Genomic DNA, 17,242 nt, shown 5'->3' with positions numbered 1-17,242 from the left:
TTTTGACAGAGAGAGAGAAAAATAAAATCTTTATGAAGAACTAAAGGTTTCAGCTTGGGTTCGATTTCCACTGAGACATAATTCAGGGAGGAGATTCTTGCTGAGAAAGTGAACTGCACAGCGTCTGGAGTCCAGAGCAGCGTGCTGGCAGCAGCTACCCCGGGCAGGTTTGGGGAAGGCTGGGCTGGTGCTGCTGCAGAGGCGGAAAGGAGCAGTGTTCGCAGAAGTGTTTTTATCTGAGGACTAAAGGAGGCTGGCCCGGGAGCCCTCTCGACCACGAAGCTCCCTCGGGGACAAGGTCTATCCCCGCAGGAAGAGTGCTCCTGCTCCCCGGGCTCCCCCTGCAGCTCCCGTAAGGGCGCTCAGCGGAGCAGACACCCCCCTCCGCCCTCTATCGCCCTCACGGGGCCGCCGCAAGATGGCGGCCGCCGCCATAGCGCGCGCGGCCCCGCCCACCCCGTCACGGAGCGCGCGCGGGCGGGGCGGGTCCCTCCCACTCGCTCAGCGCGTGCCCGCCCGCGCGCGAGCCCGCGCTCCGACCTCCGCCCGCGCCGGGTCTCGCGCACGGACATGGCGGCGGCCGCGGCCGGCGGGGAGCGGGCCCGGCCGGACCCGGCGGAACAGCGGGCCGAGCTGGGGCCGCTCCTGGCCACGGCCCTCCGGCCCGGCGAGTCCTGGTGAGCACACCCGCGCCTCCCCTCCCTCCCCGTCCCCCTCCCCTGCGGGCTGCGGGGCCTGCGGGCCGGGCCGCGCCGCCGCTGAGGGGCCGCGCCGGGCGGTGCCGTGTGTTGCAGGTACCTGGTGGAGAGCCGGTGGTTCAAGCAGTGGAAGAAGTATGTGGGCTTCGACAGCTGGGACATGTTCGGCGCCGGCGATCCCAACCTCTTCCCGGGGCCCGTCGACAACGCGGGCCTGTTCCCGGGGCCCATCGACAACTCGGGCCTGTTCGGCGGTGAGTGCTGCGGGCAGCGGGGCCGCGGCTCGGGCTCGGCCGGGACCTTCCCCGCGCTGCTTTCGCTTTCGAAGCCGGGCGCTGGAGAGGGCTCGCGGCCGCACTGCCCTGTGCGTGAGGGGACTGGCCGGGCTCTGCCTCCCCGGGAGCCCTGGTGTTCCTCGGTGTCCCGGCAGTACGTGTGTGCCTCTGGGGAAGAAAAGGTGCTGTTTGATGCCCTGCTCTCTGCCGTCTGTCCCCCTTTTAGATCCACAAACTCAGAGTTTGAAAGAACACCTCATTGATGAGCTGGATTACGTGCTGGTGCCCACCGAAGCCTGGAACAAACTAGTAGCGTGGTACGGCTGTATAGACGGACAGCAGCCTATTGTGAGGAAAGTAAGTATGGCTGAATCAACTTCTCCTTCTGGTTTCGTTTTTTGATCTCCATCAAACGTAAACGGTTTATTTTGCCAGATGTCAGCTAAGACAGGATTCTCAGTAGCTCTTTGGAGATGATAACATGATGTCTTTTTGCCTTGTCTGAAAGAACAACTTGCCTGTATTTCAGCAAAATGCCTGAATGTTCAAGGGGTTCTGAGTTAATGGTTTATTTGGGGCAAGAACCCTGAACCGTGTTCAGGTTATGATTCTTTGGACTAGTACAGTGCTTTTATATTGCATGGAGTAGTTTGTACTTTGTGGACCAGTGTAAGTTGTTGGTCAAAGTAGTTTTATCTTCCAGGACAGAATGAGTCTTTTAGTACAGATGGATTAGGGGCTTCCTCTGGAGTGGAAGGTAATTCTTATTTTCTCTTCCAAAATTGTGTGATTCTAAAATCTTTATAAAGAGATTGATATATGGGTTTGTTCTGTAGGTCATATTTTTGATTGACAAATGCAGTCAGGTATGCATTCTGAATGTATAACCTGTTCAGGAAGGTGAAATTGGCAAGTGTTTGTTTTTGTTTTGTTTGGTTTTTTTTTTTGGTTAGTTGTTTTTGTTGAATGTGTATAGGTAAAAGGTTTTTTGTTTTTATTTTAGTTTTAGCCAGTTGTACTGATTAAATTGAGCAATGCCAGTCTGTGGGGCTCATTAAGAAACTAATCACTACACAAAGTGTTGATATAATGTATTAATGTATGGAATTAACATCACTTATGTTTAAGCAGCTCTATGTTGTAAGCAAGGGTTACTTCAAGGTGTGCAAGACCTAGCAAAGTGTGGCACCAGAAGGGGAAGTAAGATCAGGAAGTGCTGGAATGTTGTCATTCGGTGTGGGCTAGAAATTGCATGTAGTAAGAAATTCTGATGTCTTCAGGACTGGTGAGTTAACCCAGGATCACCTGGGTTACCTCAGGTTCACTCAGCTGAGCAGACAGAACTCCCATGGAAGCAAGTAGCAGGAGAGGAAAAAATAATTATGGCATGTGAAGGAGATGTGGTTTTAGAGAAACATGTAACATCTTGAGGAATTGCAAGTCTGTGCTGAGGGAGAGCTGGTACTGTTGTTGATCAGTGCCTCTCCAAGTGAGGGAGCTTTCCTTCCTGAGCTGGCTGATTGCTTTCACAAAACCTGGCACACTCCCTTTTCTGAAAAAATTGAAATTTGACAAGAGATTAGGGAGGTACTGGGGAAACACTTGGGCTTAACTGCATGAGCCTTCTTTTGTTGTGGTATCTGTTGGTGCTTTCAATGGTGCAATAACCAAGGGGGTAGAGCTCTGACCTTGTGCTGGTTTACAGAGCTAACATGCCAGGTTATTGTGGGTCTAGTTAAATTTTTCAGGTTTTGAATTGCTATAAAACTGTCAGTCTCTGTTGTTAACCTGATAACTGAAGGGGGGTTTATCCTTAAGAAGATGCTAAAATATAGCAGAATAGTAGATTTGTGGGATGTAATAGCATCTTACAAAAATCCAGTAGGTCAGTGAGTCACAGAAGCTGCACTGCTGCACCTGAGTAGGATGTGGACAGGATCTGGTTATAGTATTCCCCAGATAGCATTAAAAGTCAAGCACTTAAACTTGTGGTCCTTGAGTGCCTTAAGACTTTTCCTAAAGATGGCTCAACTGTAATTCATACATAAAAATATCTATAAAAGTAGGATCTGGGAAGTGATTTTCAGGCATCTTTATGGTTTTAAAAGATATTTCTTCCATCTCTGTGTTTGATGATCAGAGCCAAGTACAGGAGGATTAGACTAGATTTATTTGTGGTTCAGGTTTCTTTTGATAGTCTCAAACCATATTTTTGGGCAGTCATCTATAGTGTCCTATGGGAAGGTCTGTTAATGTGCTTCCTCAGCAGCTGAGTTGTGCTGAGATTGCTGTCCAGTGGCATGACATGAGCTGTACTTTGGCAGAGAAGAAGGGAGCTGGTCAGATGCAGTTTAAAAGACATCTGCAGGTGATTAGAGACTCCATTCCTCCATCCTAATGGACACAGTGATCTGATCTGGAACTTCTTGGAAAGAGTTCTTTTCTTTTCTGAATATGGCTCTTATTTGTTTCTGTCTACAGAGTACTGGAGAACAGGAAGTCACGTTTAGTCACACTTATCCTGAAAAATAAATGGAAAACTTTTGACTTGGTTTGTTTTCTTTCCTAAAAAGAAGTCCGCTCTGCCTATCAAGAAGCTGTTTAAACAGAGAGCTTTACTTTCTGTTGTAACAGCAAAGTACTGAAGATCTTTTCAAATGTGTTTGTTAATTATTTACCTTTAAAGCACCTCGCATATCTAATACAACCTTCTAAAAGCAACAATCTTCAGAAGATGGAAGCATAATTTAGTGGAATTGTCACTATAAGTCTAGGTCTTAATTCTTTGTTTCTTTCCAAAGCTGATTAGTTTTTTCTGTAATATGTTAGGTGTAGATCATACCAAGTCTGGTGTCACATGAATAGAATGGAATATTTCAGTTGGAAGGAACTAAATCATCTGGTCCAACTGCCTGATCAATTCAGGTCTGACTGAAAGTTAAAGCAAATTAAGGGCATTGTCCAAATGCCTCTAACTGTTACTCTTAAAAATTATACCAGCTTTTCCAATGAAATATGGTTTCAGTTTCAGAGGCTTTGTAGCTGCCAAGAACTATGGAGAAAATTGAGGTGTGGGGTTTTCTTTCTTTTCTTACTTTTGCTGTTACATTGCAGTTTTCTCATAACTGGCCTGTGAAATGTGCTTTTCTTTCTGTCATAATGTGTTTTATGATCTGTAGGTGAAGAATGGTGTCCAGTTTTATGGAAGATTTTTTAAAAATATGCTGGAAGCTAGTGGCATGAGTAAATGTACCTATTGGAATATTCTTTCAAATGCAAAATTGATTTGAAAAGTACTCTGAAATAAAGCAGTGTCATCAAAACAGCTTCAGAGGTACTTTTCTGTTCTTGCTAGGAGAGAGTAATGAGGCAGGTTCTGTGTACTGTGCAGAAAAATAATTAATGCTTTGGTTTGCTCTCTTCTGGTAGAAGAGATTTTGCTCCAGTATTCCAGCCTGGTGTAATTCTTTTATTAAACTTAACCAAAGACTAGAGGCAAAAATTTTCTTCTAGAATGCTTTGTGTTATCAAGTATTTTTCATGAGTGGTCAGCTGACACTGTCAGTCCAGCTGTGATGATGGACCTCTGGAACTTTGCACTGTATAAGGAAAGCACCGGGAATTCTCATTTTAAAAACCAAACAAAACCTCCCAAACAAGCTGGTGACTGAATCTAGGAGCGAGTCAGTGTTCAGTTTATGGCTTGACTCTCAATACTCCAAAAGACTCAGAGTATTTAGGCCTGTGTGCTTCAGAGGTGTGCTCAGTATTGCAGCTTTGTGTTGCTTTGTTCCCTGTGTGCAGGTGGTGGAGTATGGGCTGTTTGTGAAGCACTATAAAGTTGAGGTTTATCTCCTGGAGCTGAAGCTGTGCGAGAGCAGCGATCCTGACAATGTCATCAGCTGCCACTTCAGCAAGGCAGATACTGTTGGTAAGTAGTTCTCTGATAGATGAAGCTGTGCTCTGAGGCTGTCTCAGGACATAACCTCTGCCCTCCAGAACCTCCAGACTGGAGCAAATCTGACTTTCTCTCATTGCTATATTTTTCACATGTAAAAATGCTGAATGTCAGCTGCCCTGTATCTACATTAATAAACTGAAAAAAGCATCTGTTGTGGTATGACACTGGCCAAATGCCAGGCACCCTCAAAAACTGCTCACTCACCCTCCCCTGCCACAGCTGGGCAGAGGAGAGAAGAAAATTAATGAAGGGGTAATCAGTTGAGATAAGGACTGGGAGAAAACACTGCAAGGGCAAAACAGGCTCAACTTAGAGGTATAAAGTGAGTTTATTACTAACAGAATCACAGGAGGATAATGAGAAGTGAAAATAAGCCCTTAAAAACACCTTTTCTTCCCCCAGTCCCTCTGTCCTTCCCACCAACAGAGCATGGAGGTTTGGTCAGTTTATCATCTGAAGCTTTCTTCTGCTGCTCCAGGAGAGGAACACTTCCCCTGTGAGGCCGTGGGGTCCTTCCCACGGGTGACAGCTCTCCATGTACTACCCTGGTGTGGGTCCAATCTCATGAGCAGCAGTCTTCCCAAAACTGCTGCAATGTTAGCTGGTCCCATGGGCGCACAGTCCTCCCAAAGTGCTGCATTGTGGGTCTCTTCCCACGGGGTGCAGTCCTCCAAGGACAGGCTGCTCCAGCCTGGAAGCAGGGCCCTCTCTCTCTCCACTGGGTCTCTCATTGGATCACAACCTCCTCCAGGCATCCACCTGCTCCAGCATGGTGGGTGGATCTCTGTGGATCCCCATGGGCTGGGGATGGATCTCTGCCTCCCCCCTGGATCCCCAGGGGCTGCAGGGGCTCAGCTGCTTCACCATGGTCTCACCACGGCCTGCAGAGGAGTCTCGGCTCTGGCACCTGCAGCACCTCCTCCCCCTCCTTCTCCACTGACCTTGGTGTCTCCATGATGTTTTCCTCACATGTTCTCACCTCCTCCACTTCTCTGACTAGACAACAACTGTGCAGTTTATTTTGATTTTCTTCTTAACTATGTAATAACAGATGGTAATGCCCTCTGTAATTGGCCCAGCCTTGGCCAGCAGCATGTCCTTGTTCAGAGCCATCAGGGATTGGCTCTGCTGGACATGGTGGAAGTTTCCAGCAGCTCCTCACAGGAGCCACCTCTGTGGCCTCTTTGACTACCAAAGAGCAGGCCATGCAAAACCAGCACATAATCTTTATGGGCAACTTGACAGGAGTAACTGAAAACTTGAACCTCTGTTTTCAGATCAAGAGAAGTTGGCCTTTGGGCAGAAAGTTCTGAAAGCGTTCTGCATGTTATTGGTTTGAGGGCTCAACAGGCAAATACATGAAAGAAAGCAGAAGTTTTTCTTTTTTTCGGACTTGATATTCGACAAACTATATGAGCAGTTATAAGTTCCATAATGTTTCCTGCTTGAAGGATCGTGAAGGATAAGTGATGTACCTCCTTGCTGAATGAATGTCTTAGTGTTTTTTTCAAAAGCACTCATGTTTTAGGAATTTTGGTGTTTTTATTTTCTCCTGAACAGCTACCATCGAGAAAGAAATGAGAAAACTATTCAATATCCCAGCTGAGAAGGAGACCAGGCTATGGAACAGATATATGAGTAACACTTATGAGCAGCTCAGCAAGCTGGATAGCACAGTGCAAGATGCAGGGCTCTATCAGGGTCAGGTAAGGGGCATAATTTTTCTCTCTCTTTTGTTTCATGCAGTGCTTTTGCTGATGCGTATTTTTTTCACTTGGTTTTATGTACTTTGAGCAAACATTGACAATGGGATTTGCTAATGCTTTTGCAAAATGTGTAACAGACTTGCAGTTACCTTTATTACCTGTACTCTCTTTCAGGTTGTTTTAATAGAAGTGAAAAATGAAGATGGCACGTGGCCTGGACAGCATTGCCTGGCAAAGTAAGCAAGCATGTTCTAAAGGTTTCTGTTATTTTGTGCAGCTTGTTTGCTAGGCTTTAGTGACCACATGTTCTCTGTGAAAGCCTGGTTATCACTGGCTGTTGTGGCTTGCTTTGTTTAGGTTATTTTGAAGGAGACAAAAATCTCAAATATAAATATTCTTCAGTGGTTCTGCTGCTGGTTTCTTTTCTTAGCAAGAGTGTGTTTTAAAGCCTGTTTCAAACAGGTTGTATAAGGATTAAATAGCTTAGGGTTTCTATAGTGCTTAGGAGGCAAAAGTGCTATTTGTGTTGAGCTAGTGTGCTTAAAAAGCTACCTCTGCACACTGCACAGTGAAACAAATAATCTGTCCTTTGCTGTTGTAGAACAGAAAGGATCTTAGAGTGTATTCCCAAACCTGCCTGTAGTGAATGCTCGGAGTTCTGGTAGTTCCCCCTTAAAAAGGGTACAGAAATAGGTGACCAACACCCCTCCCAGAAAAGACAATTACAGAAGCCTGTAAATGTGACACAGATTCCCTCAGTGCTCTCTGATTTAGAGAAGAGATGGGTAATTGCAAGGCTTGGTGAAATAGTATGTGTATAGAGTGAATGGTGTAGAATGGAAGTTGCAGTGATAAGAAACTGCTCGTATCAAGTCCTGCTATAGAAAGTAGAATTTGATGACTTCCCCTGTCTGATGCCTACTTGGTGCCATTCCAGGGGCCATCAGACTTGATTTTGATAAAGAGAATGTTTTTCTCTTCAATACAGTTCACTTTCAGAACTTGATGCCAAGTGATCTCATTTGAAATCAAGATACACTAGTGTTAAACTTAGAGTTGATTAGATAGGCCAGTGAAACCTTCTGAAACAGTACTTTGAGAGGTCATACTTACTACACTGAACTTTCTATAGGATTGCCATGTGAAAAGCAGCTAAACATCCATGTCATGTACCTGGTTGAAGTCAGTATGGGAGAGGCAGCTGTGCAAGACCAGGTCATAACCTTTTGTTTCTAAAGGAAGCAAAGCTAAAAAGGAGCTGTGTAGCATTCTCAGGCCACAGAGTAGTCCTTTGTCAGTGATAGATAAATGAAAGTGGGTATTGGTATGTAGATTACTATTTTCTAATGACATAAAAATATTTACTTATTATAGCATGGAACTTGTGAAATTTACTTGATGCTGATAATGGTGGCTGAAAGAAGTGTATTAAGTGATACAAGGATTATACATTCAGAAAGTACATTCTTTTGTACTTTGTCTTGTGCTTCATCCTATCTCAGGCAAAATGTTGCTTCGGTGTTCTTTTTCTCAGCTCCAGAAAATACATGGGGAATTTAATATTTGGAGCTTTTTATTCTGGGCTGCATCAGTTTATTACCGAAAGCTTACAAGGGAGTTTTTCCTGAATTTAGAGTTTTGATGACATCAACCAAACAGAATGCAGAGCTCCCTGCTGTTGATAGAGAAATGGTGAGCACCTGCATCACTGCCGAAGTGCTAGAAGAGGTTCTGGCAAGCTGGAGTTCATATCCTTCCTACTCAGAGTGTGGGTGCAAAGTGACCATGGGCTGGGTGGCTCTGTGTCATCAGGATTTTTCCCCACCATTTGCTGCTTGTCAGAGGCACTGGCCCCCTACCACAGGAAATAGCTTTTCCACAGATTTGGCAGCTGTCCTTGTGTTTCCCCAGCCATCAATCTGGCTGACGTTTTACAGGAAGAATGCTCTTAAACTCCACAGTAGTCCTTGGGTGGTATATTCAGCCTGTGCTTGGCCACTGCTGTTAGTTTGCTGCTCTCTAAAGAACAAAATAGTTTCTTTTTATTGTAGTTTGAAACTGCTTTTACTTCTAGACAAAGTTTCAGAAGGCGGAATGGATTTTACTTATTCTAGGAGTTTCAAAATTAGAGGCATACTTTGTTTCTGAAGGGAGATTATGTCAATGATTCTGTGGAATTTAGTACTCTTAAATTGTTAGTTATAGGACTGCCAGAATAAAGTCCTGAACTAGCAGAAGTCCATTTCAGCCCTAGCACACTTTTTTTTTTATCCTGGATATAATTTTCGTAGCAAAGGCAAATAAGAAGTTGTGTTAGTTCTTTAAAAGTAGCACCTTTTCCATCAGGTGTTGTACTTAAAAACTGAAGTGAAGTTGTATTTAGTGTCTTCCTGGTAGCTATCTTCTCTCCCTTTGCAATATGCAGCAGTAAAATACCTTTTGGTTCTTTGGTTTGGAGCTAGAATTTTCCTGCTGTTTCCTCTTCTAGCTCCTCTGTTTACTCATGGCACTGTGTGCTGACACTGTGATTTCAGAGGACTCCTTCAGCAACTGAGCTAAATATTTTGTGTGCAGATCTTTATTCCCTGACTTTGAAGTGCTTGAGTTTGCAGCAGATGCCAGGCTTGCAGAGGAGCCCTGAGGATGTAACATAAGTTCTGGAGGCTTTTGCATGTAAGAACTTTCTAAATGAGCATCCATTACCGCCTCTGCTTTGTCAGTTGAACAAAATCCTAGCTAATCTGGCTCTGACAAAAACTTTTTGTCACAAAATTACTAATTTATTATTGGTTTTATAAAGGAGGACTGACTCTACTGCTCTGAAGGTGGCCTCAGCTGAATTGAACCACTTTTTTATCTGTGCCTTTCAACCACTTGAAAGCTTTTCACAGTGTTTTCCAAGTTGTTTAGTTTAGGAGGTTTTCTTGCCTAACAACCATATGGACTCGGAGTGATTTGATTTTATCCTCTTTGTCCTATAAATCTCCAGATTTCTCCTCACTTGCCATTTGTGTGGGTTTTTGACAGGTTTTGCAGCAAGACAAAGCAGCTGTCTTTACCTGCAGATGGGGACAATGTGCTTCAGTGTTGTGAAGATGAAGTTGGGTTTCAGTGGTAACCCACTGAGTAGGCCAGAGCATTTTGGAAGGTTCCAAGTCACAAATTTCAAAGATGAAATAACTTTGTTCTCTACTTCAGAGCAAGGTCTTGGGGCCTTCATTTCTGAGGGAGCAGAAGTCACATACAGTGAGAGAGATGGCAATAGAGGGGTCAGATGCCTTTGACCAGTCAAAGTCTCCATGTTCCACAGAAACCCTTTTTGTGGCATTGGGGATAAATATTTGGCATCCAGGTTGTCTGTTGTCACTGTGTGTGAATGAGGCAGTCCTGAGAGCCTGCAGTACTGTGGGGTCATTAACAATGGCTTTCCAGGCTTAAAGTGGGAAGCTTTCAGAGAAAAATGGTTTTCTTATCTGCTCTCTGGGCCCTTCACTTGCAATCAATGGCTGTCTTTATGAGCATCTTGTGATATGAGGGGAAGCAGCTGTCCTTAGGAAATCCTTTCTTCAGTAGTTACACATAGATGAGTAATTTCTAAAATGTAGGAGTATGTAGAATTCTTTATCTTCCCAAATACATTTGGTTTTTGTTCTTTTATTCTCACATGGAAAGCTCTTAGCCTCTCTTGTTGTTTTGCTACTCACATGAACCTTCCCAGTTTTCTAGCTGGAACTTGAAAGATCCTGGATGACTTTGTGGGTAGACTTTTCCCCTTGTGAAAAGACTCTAGACTTGTGACATACCTTGGCTTTCTAAACTGATTTTTATCTTCCTTTTTAATTCTTAACTTTTTTTTGTTTGTGTAGGATGCTGTTGAAGTACTTGGAACTCTTTAGTTGCCATGTGACTTTTGATGAAACAGTTTCTATGCTTCTGTTGGAAACCTTGAAATCCCTTAGGAGGTTGTCCTCATTTTCCTTTTTCACCAGTAGATTTTCTTCTTAAAATTTTCTGAGTTTCTCTGTTCTCTCTCTGGGAGATCAAATGTGTGAAACAGATGCTTAGTTCTCAAGTCTAGCATTTTCTAGATTGCTCCCCTTTGCTTCTAGATAATTCACTACTTCAGACTTTTAAAGTGTGTTCTTAATGGATTTACATGCTGTCGTTACCTAAACTGTTTTATTCTTGACCCTTGAAACCCACACATATGAACATGAGTCTGATAATTGTTGTGTAGTCTAGACCTTCTGCTTTCCCATTGATATTACTTTGGTGTCCAGGTAATCTTGAAGTTCCACCTCCAGCATGGAACAACAGAATTTTGTGTATTGTCCCTGAAGTGGTTCTCTCAGTTATTCTGGTAGATCTCATTCTTTCCAGGATACTTTCCTGAATACTTTTTTGTTGTGTTGGCTGGTGAGGTGTTTTAGCATGCTTCAGATTTTGACTGTGTTTGGGGTTTTCCAGTTTAATCTGGAAGCTCCTCCTGTAACTTGTTTACTTCTGTGTTTATTTTACTGCTATTATATTTCCAAACTGTTGAGGCTGTCCAGCTGTTCTGCCTTGTCATGGCCTTTATGGCTTGTTCATTGTTGTATAGTTTTTTCCCCACAGAAGTTTTCCAGAACATTTTTTTTCAGTGCCATCTGAACTATGAATATGCATTTTTAGTTTGTATCATTTGAAAACAAGGGCCACAATAAAAAAGAGTAAGTGGACAAGCTGAAGCTTGAGAGCCCTATCCTCTGCTGGCTCCCTGCTCTGTTTTGGGACTAGTAGCCACTGTTCAGTGGCTGTTGGTGTCCTGCACCTTTTCACTTTTGGTTTTGTGTATTTATTTGGGCAGAGATGGAAAGATTAGACCAAATTCCAGTCACCTCTTACTATAGAGAAATTAATTAGTGTCAAAATTAGTCCTGTCTTGTGGCTTTGCCTTTTTATAATGGAAGTGTTTATTACAGGACGCTGTTAAATTTTAGTGCCTTGTTGGTTATCTTCTTCCTGATTGATGTTGCGTTTGAATAGATGGTCTGAGTTTCAGGTAGGGAAGGACTGACCTGGTCACTTTTTAATGCAGGTGGAGTGTTTTGTGGTCTTAAGATTTGTGAGGTTTTGCTTGCTTATTTCAAGGTGATTTACTCATAAAATTAAAGCTTGCTTCCCTCTCACTCACACTGAATTGCTACTTATTTCTGTCTGGGACCCAGATTTGCCTTTAAGCAATAGTTGTTGCTCTTACTTCTGGTACTTTTTTCCTGATGTTTCTGTTCCAGACAATAGTTTGGAAATGTGATCAAACACATTAAAGCAGTAAATTCTGTGTGGGGTAACTAACTATAGCTCAGCAAGTCCTTGGAGTTTTGTGGGAGGTGGGGCTGGGCATAAAGAAAGTAGTAGCACTGTTTCTGCTTCTTTTTCCTTTCTCCCAGATCAAGCACTGCAACTAGCAGAAACTTTACTACCTCTTCAAAATCATCAGCAAGTTCTTATTCCTCAGTGTCTGCCACTTCTGTCATTACTAACGGTGATAGCAGTAACTCCTATGGACTGAACAGCTCCCACCTGGGCAGGGGGTAAGAGCAGGAATGTTCTTTTTGTTTTGTCTCCCTTCATGTGAGTGATCCCATGCATCCTTGTCTGTATAGAAAAGGAGTGTGATGGTGCCCTAGAGGAGTTCTACTACTCTTGTGTGCCTGTTTATCAAACTTGGCTTTTTGAAACCACTGCCTTCTGCTGTTCCTTGCTGACTTGCAAAAGTAGTGCATGTTCCAGAGCTTACTAACTGCCAGAGCATTGCCTGTTTTTTGAGGTGACTCAGAGCATGAGGGAGGGGATTATATTCTTTTGTCTATCTGCCATTGTGGTAGAAGCCTTCCAAGATCATAATTCTCTTATTATTTCTTAAAGTGAATTATATTGACTCTTGCTGTGTTAGGATAGTATGTTGTTTACTTACAGACAGAGGAAATGAATGTGTTATGAGCCATAAATAAATGATAGACTTTGTAAGGATTAATGTTTCCAAAGTTAGCACATACATTTTGTTTCTGGTATTCAGCATTAGCCCCTATGAAGCAGCAGAAACAGGTAGTCTGATTAAAAAATTTCAGTGAACAGTTTTCTGACTTGTGTTTGGTGTGACTTTTAAATAGTAGTGAGACTTGACAAACTCATTGTGGAGTTCACTGTATTGTCTTTTCTTCCAGAGGTTCTGGGTTTGTCTGTAATTCTTACAACTGCAGGGACAGTGCTTCCCTCTCACAACCTGGACTCTGTGGACTCAGTAACCTTGGAAACACCTGCTTCATGAATTCTGCATTACAGGTAAGAATTAGATAAAGCCCTCATTAGAACTAAATAAAAGATCAGTCTCATAAATATAGTGGATTAAAATCTGTGAAAAGAAATGCATATTTAATGTGATTCCATGGGAAGACACCTCAAAAATAAACAGACCAAAAAATCATGTTCAGTTTGGTTTATGTTTAGCTCATTAGTACTGTAAAACATATTACAGTTTTAGGGACTGAATCTGAAATATGTGGCATTTGAAATGGCCAGGGGAAGTTGTATTGAACAGGTGCCTGACTGTAACATAAGGTCCCAGTGCTGTGCCCTGCCAAAAATGGGCTGACGTGGAGGATGTTTTGACTTGTGTGGGCGGCACAAGTGAGATGAGCAGGTCACTGCATGCAGTTCTGGGCCTGTGTTAAAGATTCTTGTAAAATAAAGAGCATGAAAAGCCACAGGAAGGGTTCAGGTTCATTGTGCAAGGTGTTAAGGTTGAAACAGTGATGCAAAGCTAATAATTATTTCTTTACTTTTAAACCTAATTTCTTAGGATTATTTTGTTCATTTTAAAGAATGCAAAAACTTGCTAGGGGTAGTTTTTTGCCAAGAAGTTCAAACAAAATATGAGAGAAATTGTATGAACTTTGATTTAAGGAATGGGCAAACTTCTAGTGTAGTACCAGTGCTGTGAAATTACTTCAGTCACTCTGTGATGGCTTTGAAATCTGGAACAGGTCTTAAAATAACTAATGCATTATGCACATGGTATTCAGGACACCACAATAAACTTCGGCTGCCCTGCTTTTTGTTCAACATGATATTATTTTCAGTTGTGTCATGGTATCCTTAAGCCACTCCGTTTTTTTGGACTTAGTTAAGAGACAGCTTTAAATTTTTTTATTATCCAAGTGACTTAAATCAAATATACTTCACTCTTAGTTTATCATGCAAACTAGTCATGTTAAGGACCAAGTACTTTTTTTCTTGTGTTTATCATTATGCTTTTATTTTCTAGATATCAGTCTTTCAAATGCAGATTTCTGCCTTAATTTTTTTCTTTGTTTTACTAAACAAGCTCTCAGTCTCACCAGTTTTGTTAACTTGGTGCATGTTCTGATGTGAAAGTTGGTTTTGTTGTTTCATTATCACACAAATCTATTGTCCCGTGCAGTAAATTAATTTTCTTAATACTTTCTCAGTGCCTGAGCAATACTCCTCCTCTGACTGACTATTTCCTGGAAGATAAATACGAAGCTGAAATAAATCAGAACAACCCTCTGGGGATGAGGGGAGAAATCGCAGAAGCCTATGCAGATCTCATTAAACAGATGTGGTCTGGGAGACAGTCTCACGTGGCCCCACGTATGTTCAAAGTAAGTGTGTTGTGTTCCTGTAGCACAGCTCTGGGACAGAAGAAACAGTGAAAGCTAACGTGCCTGCCACACATTTTGATGTTATGAAGGCAGTAAGGACAGAATTGCTCCAGTGTTTCATGGTTTGTGAATGCTTTTTGGGGTACAGGGAGGAACTTGCTGGTCACTCGCTGGTCAGTGAGCAGTGTCCTTCTTCTGAGTTTGCTATTGCTTTTTAATGTTACTTAGTAAATGACCTCCCAGCCTGAGGGCTGTTTACAGATGAATCAGAATGGTCTTTGCTGCAAAACATATGAATTGCCAGCTGTGAACTTTGGTCAGTGAGAAAAGGTGTGCAAGTTACAAATCTAAACATTTAAATTATGAAGTGAACATCAAAACACATCCCCTTGTCTATAACTTTGTTTATTGGTGTAATGTTCTCATTGCTTCAGTGTGAAGAGCTGCTTTCTGCTGAAATACTGAAAGTAGCTGGGGAAATGGTTCTGGCACCTTTCCCTGCCTTAGCATCCAGTTCACCATGGCCTGCTGCCAGCAGAAGGTAGTGGTGAGCTGACCTCTGCCCAAGCCACAGCCTGAGTGTTTTGTATCCCCTCTCTGTTGCCTTGGTGTTTCAGACGCAGGTTGGGCGATTTGCTCCTCAGTTCTCAGGATACCAGCAGCAGGATTCCCAGGAGCTCTTGGCTTTTCTGCTGGATGGCTTGCATGAGGATTTGAACCGAGTGAAGAAAAAGCCCTACTTGGAGCTGAAGGATGCCAATGGCAGACCTGATTCGGTACAGTGTCCTTTACTTAAGGATTCCCAGGGCATTTAGTTGGGTTCTGGGACACTTCCTGGCCTTCCTGCTCACAGGCCACACAAACATCCTTCCCACAGAGCAGTGTCCCTGGCACAGGACAGCCTTTTCATGCCTTGTGGCACTCTACCTAAGTAGAGAATTATATTATGAGGTTTACCTGATAGAGGCCCAATAAGTTTCTTGTTTTCAGTTTTCTTCCTGAGACTAAAAGTCTCATGCTAAGAGCAGCCTGAATAGATGAATGCCAGATGCCCTTTGTTAAGGAGTTTATAAGTTGTCTTGTGAAGGTCTTCAAGGAATTGTAATTGTTCTCCTTTTAGACTGTCTTTGTGAAACATGGCCATCATTTTCCAAGATGAAAAAACTCTGGTTTTTTCTTGAAAGCTGTAACTGCAGTTGCCTCTCCAGAGCAACAGGCTCCATTCCTTCTGGAGAGTGGAGCAAACCTGGTTTTCCTGAAAAGTAGCATGTGACCCTGTCACTGTCCCCTCAGCTCTGTTCATGTTTCTGGCATTGTGTGCACCAAGGAATACCTGATCAAACTCAGCTAGAACAGATAGATTAAATTTTACTTGATCGGGGGCCTTAATTTCACTGAGAAGAAATCCCAGTGTGTTATGCTCGACATACACATACTGCTAGAGCCCCTTCCCTCTGAAATGGAATTATCAGTATCAATTTTCCAAGTTTTCTTTGGTCTTGGTGCTCAACCCATTGTAGAAATCTTTGCAAGAAATAACTTCTAATATATTTTTTTAAATCGTTTTTATAGGAGGTGGCAAAAGAGGCATGGGAGAATCATAGGCTGAGGAATGATTCCATCATTGTGGATATTTTTCATGGTCTTTTCAAGTCTACCCTCGTTTGTCCCAAATGCTCTAAAGTTTCTGTGACCTTTGATCCCTTCTGTTACTTAACTCTCCCACTGCCCTTGAGGAGGGACCGGCTCATGGAAGTTACCTTGGTGTATGCAGACCCACAGCGCAGACCTGTCCAGGTAAGGCATGTTGAAGACACAAATTTCTTTCAAGTCATCTGAGTTCTATTAGATTTTAAAAGTGAGACTCTTAAAGTAATCTAGAGGGTATTGATGTCCACCTTTGAGTGAGGTAGTATGGGTTTTGTGATGAAAAATCTGGGATATGAAATCAAGTGACTTTATAAAATCTTGGCTCATGAAACTAAGGTCATGATCAGCTGGAAGTGGCTTAGTGTGGTGAGATGACCTGTGTGATGTGATGCTCCCTGAAAGCAGCAGAGTGCTTGCAAAATGTAAAGATGTAACTTGTATTGTGCTCTGGGGTGCACAGCAGCACCATCTGTCAAAGTGGTGGACTGTCCTCTGCTCTGCACTGAGGCAGCCTCATCCAAATGCTGGGGGCAGTTTAGGTCATCACAATACAAAAAATAAATGAATCATTAGAGACTGTCCAAAGAGAGCCATGAGGATGGTGAAGGATATGGAGGGGAAGCCTTAGGATATCACAGGTTTGTTCAGCCTGGGAAGAGGAAACTGAGGGGAGAAACCTTGTGGTCTTCAACATCCTCACAGAGGGAAGTGAAAGGGCTCCCTGTTCCCTTTTGAACCAGTGACAGGACCCAAGGGAAGGGCCTGAAGCTGAATTGGGGGGTTTAGGTTGGATACCAGAAAAAGGTTTTTCACCCAGAGGGTGTTTGACCACTGGAACACACTCCCCAGGGGAGTGGTCACGGTACCATGCCTGTCACAGTTCAAGGAATGGTTGGACAATGCTCTCAGGCTCATGGTGGGATTCTTGGGATGTCTTGTGCAGGCCAGGAGTTGGGCATTGGTGATCCTTTGGGTCTCTTCCACCTCAGCATATTCTATGGTTCTGTGATTGTAAATGTTAGGCCACTGAATTTCAAACAGAATCGAAAAATAACTCCTCTTGGGGAAAAAAAAAAAGAAAAATGACACGTTTGCTTTTTCAGCCTCCTCAATAGACTTGTTTTAAATTTGCCCCCCACTTTATTTTCAAATGGATACACACATCTCTAAAGTAGCCTTGTGCTTGCCATATGTCACAGAAGCACAAGCTGGGGCAGCCAGGGAGAGTGACTGGATGTCCTGATGCAGGTTTGGTGGAGCTGATTGGCAGTATTTCCATGTCTGTCAA

General features: G+C 43.2%; 1 protein-coding gene and 1 long non-coding RNA gene across 4 annotated transcripts in view; both read left to right on the top strand.

The window, feature by feature from the left end:
• Positions 1-503: 503 nt before the first annotated feature.
• The window catches only part of USP4 (ubiquitin specific peptidase 4), a 32,037-nt gene continuing 15,298 nt past the window's right edge, over positions 504-17,242 (top strand). Inside the window, exons 1-11 of one of the 3 annotated variants that reach the window (XM_050979295.1) lie at positions 504-677; positions 795-952; positions 1,200-1,330; positions 4,778-4,904; positions 6,495-6,640; positions 6,815-6,876; positions 12,070-12,213; positions 12,847-12,964; positions 14,131-14,304; positions 14,922-15,080; positions 15,877-16,101. In XM_050979295.1, the coding sequence (XP_050835252.1) occupies positions 571-677; positions 795-952; positions 1,200-1,330; positions 4,778-4,904; positions 6,495-6,640; positions 6,815-6,876; positions 12,070-12,213; positions 12,847-12,964; positions 14,131-14,304; positions 14,922-15,080; positions 15,877-16,101 (1,551 nt within the window). In that variant the 5' untranslated portion in view covers positions 504-570. The remainder of the gene's footprint in view (positions 678-794; positions 953-1,199; positions 1,331-4,777; positions 4,905-6,494; positions 6,641-6,814; positions 6,877-12,069; positions 12,214-12,846; positions 12,965-14,130; positions 14,305-14,921; positions 15,081-15,876; positions 16,102-17,242) is intronic. The other 2 variants (XM_050979293.1, XM_050979294.1) reach the window with 2 other exon arrangements.
• On the top strand, positions 3,121-4,298 carry LOC127060072 (uncharacterized). The gene is made up of 2 exons (XR_007778624.1): positions 3,121-3,341; positions 3,455-4,298. It is a non-coding gene; the product is annotated as an uncharacterized LOC127060072 (long non-coding RNA).

The sequence above is a fragment of the Serinus canaria genome, chromosome 12 (assembly GCF_022539315.1).
Source record: "Serinus canaria isolate serCan28SL12 chromosome 12, serCan2020, whole genome shotgun sequence".
NCBI classification, from domain to species: Eukaryota; Metazoa; Chordata; class Aves; order Passeriformes; family Fringillidae; genus Serinus; species Serinus canaria.
Note: the sequence above shows the minus strand (reverse complement) of the source record. Positions and strands in the feature narration are given on the sequence as shown.